General features: G+C 41.1%; 1 protein-coding gene across 1 annotated transcript; it reads left to right on the forward strand.

Moving 5' to 3' along the window:
* The first annotated feature begins 2,326 nt into the window (after positions 1-2,326).
* On the forward strand, positions 2,327-5,695 carry LOC136247418 (troponin I-like). Its single transcript, XM_066039089.1, has 2 exons — positions 2,327-2,833; positions 5,291-5,695. The coding sequence occupies exons 1-2, from the start codon at positions 2,423-2,425 to the stop codon at positions 5,366-5,368; spliced, it is 489 nt and encodes a 162-aa protein (XP_065895161.1). The 5' UTR covers positions 2,327-2,422; the 3' UTR covers positions 5,369-5,695.
* Positions 5,696-7,155: the final 1,460 nt, after the last annotated feature.

Genomic DNA, 7,155 nt, shown 5'->3' on the forward strand with positions numbered 1-7,155 from the left:
GCATACATTCTTACAACACTATATACACTGTATATACCACAAAGGTGACATACCACTATAACCATGTAACAACTGCAGCAAGGCATGGGACATGCTGCCACTGCCCGGTATTATGGGCAGTATGGGCTACAGTAGGTTCTTCTGCTATGCACAGTATAGGCTTAATCTTCCTCATGTCCGGCCAATTTAGGCAACTGTCCAGCTAATTTCGGTTTGTCAACAGGCATACCCTAGAATATTCTATTAAGTTTAAACTTTTGTCATAGATTTTAACTCGAAAACATGGTAGTGAGTCTAGTAACAGCTATATTGTATGAACAATTTACAGTTAAAATTACTTGTAGTTGTGTTTCACCAGCCTCAAACTACACTTTACCTACCCAAAAACATTAAACAAGAATAACTTTGCTAAGGTTTTCAAGCTAGTTGTGTACCCTTTTATGTTTGACAGATATGATTGGGTATTTGACTGCTGATGGGTACATTGCGTGTCCCTGCTAACAGCATAAAACCATTAAATACAATTAAATACAAACATCATGTGAAAATGTGCAGTTGAAGAATCAGCCATAATACTGTTCATCTGCCTCATAGGTTTTTCTGATGGCCTTTATGCTATGTAGCTTTTAAATTATGTGTGTGACTGTTGCATTGGGATGTTTGGCTGCTGTTAATGATTCTTGTTTGGTAGCAAAATTAGTGCCCCATGTTGGTAGCAACAGCATATAACTTAATAATGAGACTCAATTTAATGTCATAGATACAGAGTCCCAGTACATATGTATTTCAGTCACAATGTGTTATGCACTATACATGTACATAGATTGCTTAACTAGCTAATGTACGGATATATATATGTGACCGGATTTGTGAAAAGGGGTCTTCCACACACATCCGATTCTATGAACTCAGAAGACCATATTTATTTATTATTTTATTAAAGCTTTACAGCACAAGTGCTGAAGGTCTGTAGGACATCTGGTCCTACAGCCTGCTCAAAGACATTAGATACTAAGACATTAGTTGTGTTTGAAAAGTTGCAGAAAGGAGAAAAAATCCATGACTGGACCTAGGTGGCCTCGAACCTGCAGCCATCCGATTTACGCACGAACGCTTACAGGAGTCTACCAGGCAGTCAGGATGTTTTCTCCTTGATATTTTCATGTAATTATATCCATAGGAATTCTAGAGAGTGACTCATTATCTCTAAGTACCCCAAGTAGAACCAAATGGAGACTAGTTAATTTATTAAAGCTTTACAGTTGATTTATTAAAGCTTTACATAACTTAGTAGTCAAGAAACATATTAACCTGAAACTTTCTCCATCCATTATGCCATGTTAGTTCTTAATACTGACCAAATTTCAAATCAATAGCCATTTCCAATCTGAAGTTATGAGTTGTCAAAGTTGGTAAATTGGATGTGTGTGGAAAGCCCTATTTCGCAAATCTGGTCACATATATTGTCCTATACAGCCGTGGTAAGTCTAAACAAACCACATGCTTTACTAATGTTCTGGAAATATACTGCAGCACATATATAATTATGCATTATGTACTAAATGCAAAATTGATACATACAATTATGTAACACTTTCACACCTCAGATCAAAGGAATTCTTTATGCTACAAATGTGATGTGGCACATTTGTACTGACAACTCATTACTGCATTCCACAAACTGTACAGCTTTAATGCTTCTTACTATTGAATACTGTAGTAAAATGTATATGAAACCTATATGAGCAACATCCACTTTACATTGTGGGCTTCAGTGATCTCCTGTGACCTACAATTGAGCCCTCCTGTGGCTCTCAATTGAGACCAACCGAATCCCACAATCAAAACTGTCTCATGGTGATAAGGTTTCTTATACATTTTGAAAACCTTACATAGTAAGTACTAGTCTATAAGAGTGAAAAGCCGTCTGTCTGTCTGCATTCCATTTGATGTCACGCATTGTACTCTCGAACCGCTGCGCGTTTCGAAGCGTCCTTGGCGTCACGTAAGCGCTGATCATTGAGCTCAACAATGGCGCTTTCGAAAAGTTCGTGCGAGCTATCGTTAGTCGCCCAAGGGCCGCCGAAGGCAGGCGTGTAGACCAAAATTCGCTTGAATTCTTTCTATAAACCGCATGCAAACCGCAAGCAAACACCCATCTCAGTCCATTTGTACAAGTCCTTATAAGACAAAATATTGCTGTAACAATGTGGTGAAGTAAATAGGTTAATGGTTTAGGTGCCTGTCTTACGTGCGCGAGGTTGTGGGCTCGAGTCCAGCTGGTGTTAAAATTTTTTTTTCGTTTTGGGAACCTTTTCAGTACACCTTTTTTCGCACTGTACTGCATGTGTTTTTGCCAACTGTACACACGTGATATTTCTAATTCAAATTCATTTGATGTGCTGTGTAAGCATGCCCGAGCATGCCGCCTAAGCGAAAACGATCGTCTACCTTTTGTGCGTTTCAAGCAAAGAGACGCAAGCAGAACCAAAGATTGGATCCAGAGAAGAGACGGGAAGAAGCAGAACGACAAATACTGCGCCGCCAGGAGGCTTCAACTGGAGCTACCACCTCATCCAGTGCTAGGTGTGAACTCGACTCACAACAGAGACGACGACAACGTGACGCAGAAGCCCATCGTGTGGCCCGCCAGGACGAAGAAAGAAGATCACAGGAACGGATCCACGATGCAGCTGCCCGTCGACTTGCGCGTGTGGACCCAGTAACAAGGAGGGAGGAGCAACAACAAGATACAGCTTCCCATCAACAAGCTCGAGCTGATCCACTCTACAGAGCTCTGGAGCAGCAGGCTAACACAGCACGCAGACAACAGGTACGTGCAAGCACCCACCCAAGCTTTAGGGGGCTTAACTATCAGCCACACAACTTCTTCAACACTACAGATGTAGGCACACTTAGTGTAGAATGCACACACTGCGGTGCATTAAAATTCCCCAGGAGACCGAATCCCTTTGTTGCTTGAAGGGTAATGTCCGGTTAGAGGCATTTCCACAGCCCCAGTCATTCTTGAGACACCTGTGTGAAGGTACAAACACAGCAGGTAAACATTTTCTAGCTAGCATACGTAAGTATAATAGTGCATTTCAAATGACAAGCTTTGGCTGTAACGAGATAACTATGGCTGGCTTCAATCCTTCTTTTAGAGTACAGGGTCAAGTCTATCATCGTATAGGTAGTTTAGTTCCATCAACAGGTGAGTCTCCTAAATTTTCCCAAATTTATTTTATCGACAACCAGCAAACTGAAGTAGCTACAAGATGTGGGATAGTTGATGGGTTAAGGCTTGACATAGTTAGGGGTATTACTGAGCTTTTGCATGACGATAATCACTATATTCAACTTATTAAGGTAGCTAAAGAAATATTTGAGCAGCATGATGAGCCAGCAAAATATTAGGGTAGTGATTAATGAGAACAAACGGCCTGTAGGAGAGCATGCTAGGAGGTACAATAGCCCGATGTGTGATGAGGTAGGAGTGCTAATGCCTAATGATAATGTGAATAATAGGGACATAGTTTTGCACTATAGGGATGAGTCTTTGCAGTGCATTTCTGAACTTCATAGGGGGTATGATCCTTTACAGTATCCTTTACTCTTTTCTTATGGCACCGATGGAAGGCACATCAACCTGAAATTGGCTAATGGTAGGAAATTGACAGCCATGGTGTATTACCGCTACCACATCATGGTCAGGCAGCAAGTGCCTGTATTGCTTAAAGCTAAAAGGCTTTTCCAGCAATTCCTGGTTGACGCATACTGTAAGATTGAAACTGAGCGTTTACAGTTTCTCAGGCGTGAGCAAAAGGCACTACGTGCTGATTGCTACCAGGATTTGTGGGATGCAGTGGTAGATGGGGATGGTGACCCCAGGAATGTTGGTCGTAGGGTGATCCTACCGTCATCATTTACTGGTGGACCACGCTACATGCATGAGCGTCAGCAGGATGCAATGACCTAAAGTATGGCCACCCCGACCTCTTTATCACCATGACCACCAATCCTAATTGGCCAGAGATTAGGAACAATCTACTACCAGGTCAAGAGCCTCTGGACCGTCCAGACTTAGTGGCCCGTGTGTTTAGGCTTAAGGTGAAGAAATTGTTAGAGATGCTCACAAAGGAGATGATTTTTGGGAAACCACGGGCTTGGCTCTACTCAACAGAATGGCAAAAGCGCGGTTTGCCACATTGCCATTTGCTGCAATGGCTTATTCCAGAGTACAGGATCACTCCAGATAAGATTGATGACGTCATCTGTGCTGAGATCCCTGATCCAATGGTTGATCCTGAGCTGCATCAGATCGTGATTTCCAACATGGTACATGGGCCCTGTGGGAGCATCAACCCTGACTCACCCTGCATGGAAGATGGCCGCTGCAGTAAGAGCTACCCAAAGCAGTTCAAGGCTGATACCCAACTACGTGTAGACAGTTACCCACTGTACATGAGGAGGAGCCCTGAGGATGGTGGACAAGTGGCTACCATTAATATGAGGGTGATGGGGTCTCGCGTTACTCAAGAGATTGACAACAGGTGGATTGTGCCTTACAACAAACTTCTGCTTCGTTCTTTAAACTGTCACAGTAATGTCGAGCTTTGCGTGTCCATCAAATCCATCAAGTATGTACTGAAATACGTACACAAGGGTTGTGATCAGGCAACCTTTGCTCTGAGGTCTAATCAGGTGGATGAGATCTCAGACTTCCAGAATGCACGCTACAAGTCCTTGGACACCATACCTGATGAATCTCAGGCTGTTCACTTTCCAACAGAATTCTTGAACTCTTTATAGGTATCTGGACTACCTCAGCATCTTCTCTTACTTAAAGTAGGCACTCCTATTATTATTCTACGTTCTCTAGATCCTCCAAGGGTTACTAATGGCACTACAGTAGGTGTGTAGTTACTAAACTGTCGGCTAACACAGTAGAGGCCAAGATTTCTCACGGTAGATATGCAGGACACGATATTATAATACCACGCATTCCTCTCATTCCGAGTAACTCGGTTTTGCCTTTTGAATTTAGACGGCTTCAATTTCCAATTGCACTTTGCTTTGCCATGACCATTAACAAAAGCCAGGGCCAAACTTTTAAGGCTGTAGGATTAGATTTGACGGACAAAAGCTTCACACACGGCATGCTTTATGTGGCACTATCTAGGGTAGGTTCAGCAGATAGATTGACACTTTTAGTTAGAGGGGATTGCAAAACACGTAATGTAGTCTATAGTGAGGTTTTTAGATAGGCAAACACATGCACTTTAGTTAGGTTTGTCTGCTGCTACTGCTGCTTTGTGATATTGTGGATCAGCACCTGTGGATGGTGGTAAGGAAGGTATTATGGTAAAAAAATGTATCAGATGGTTGCTTTGTGTATTTATGTATGTGTTAAACTATTTATCTTTTCTATTCTTTTGTCTTTATGCATATCCTGGATGGTTTGCTCGGAGGAGGGATGACTGCAGCTACACAGTGAAATGACACGGTCCCGTGGCAGACTGTTCTTCACAACGTGGGGCACGTTGTGAAAATGGGAGCTATTTATAGACTTTGCAGCAATGATTTGAACTCTTTCTACACATGCATACAAAGCAGAGTGGAGCATTTTTCGGTTTTTCCTGTGCAGCAAAACAAAAGAAAAGGCTGGCAGGTTTTTTCCAAGAGCTGTCTTGGGCTGGATGACTCAATTTTTTTCGTTTTCATTTATTATTATTTCTTGCTAGCCCCCACTCTGTGCCCATGCTGTTATATTTTATAAAGCCGTTATATTTTGTCATAACAGAATCGTTGTAGTGCAGATTACAGTAATTGTGACTGGGCCTGCGAAAACAGGGCATGTGGGCACAAACTACACACCATCACTATACAGGTCATATCTTAGTACTGGACAAGTACATTTCCATTCTGTAACTTGCATCATGATGCCAATTAAATGAATACTAAGAGCTGAAAATTGCAATGCCATAGCATAATGGTACAAAAGGTTATGAGCGATGAAACTGTGAAAAAGTAGGCAAAAATCATGTGCCCACATGCCCTATTATCGCAGGCCCGGTCACAATTCATGGTATGTTTGGTTGATGGTAGAATTTGAGCAACTTAAGTCACAAAATATTCCAATAAGAGTGCACTTCTCCACAATTATTGCATTCATGCAATCCTTACACTACATTGTTTCCTTAGTCTTTTATAAAGTATCTATAATAGTATATTACCAACTGTAATTTCATTTAATTTCCATGTCATTGTACATACTGCCCTGCACGATAGGGCAGGTACTACAGCTAGTGTTATAGTAAGAGCTAATGTGAAGCTTTGATATAGTAACCACAATGATATATTCAACCACCACAGAGGATCCTGGACAAATGCCAGACCACATTAAAGGCACCTCAACCACATCAAAGGCATTTAACTTAAACGTGAATTTAGCAGCTTAAAACTACTGTAAAAGTAACCTGAAAGGGTTAGAACTACTTTAAAAAGCACCTTCAAAAGCTTAAAAAGCTACTTTGAAGTGTAACATATTAGTTGCAACACTGTAAGTCGTGCATTACCTGATATGTACGCAGCGCATCGCCCGAGGGCAAGTGCGCTGCGTACATATCAGGTAATGGTTGCACGATATGTAATGGTTGCACCCCCCACAGCGTTACAACCATTACATATAATATAAACTACAAACTACACATGGTTAACTAAAGTAAACGTATATAATACGTATATGCACTGCATGCACAGAATCAAAACATTTGTATATTGAACCTAATATTAGAAGTCGGTGGGTTTGTAAGTTCCCTCACGCTCACTGTTGCTGTATCTTCAATGAAATACAAAGCAAAATTTGGGTTATCAGCAATGCGTATGATATTATCATCTGAAATAGTAAAAGACTTTCTATCTTTTCTCTGTGTATATAACAAAAGATAGCGAAATGAATGAAAATGTCCCACAATTATGTTAATTACAGTCTGTACAATTTGAGCTGACCCCTGAGAAAACAAGTAAAAGGAAAATGGATTTTTTTTCTGAAGAGAAATAACATTTTAGCCAACTACATGATTAGTGGTGACATTAAAGGTATCAAGAGCAGATGTGTATGGTTTGACTCCAGTATGCAAGTTCAGAAAAAGG

This window comes from Dysidea avara, chromosome 2 (assembly GCF_963678975.1).
Source record: "Dysidea avara chromosome 2, odDysAvar1.4, whole genome shotgun sequence".
NCBI classification, from domain to species: Eukaryota; Metazoa; Porifera; class Demospongiae; order Dictyoceratida; family Dysideidae; genus Dysidea; species Dysidea avara.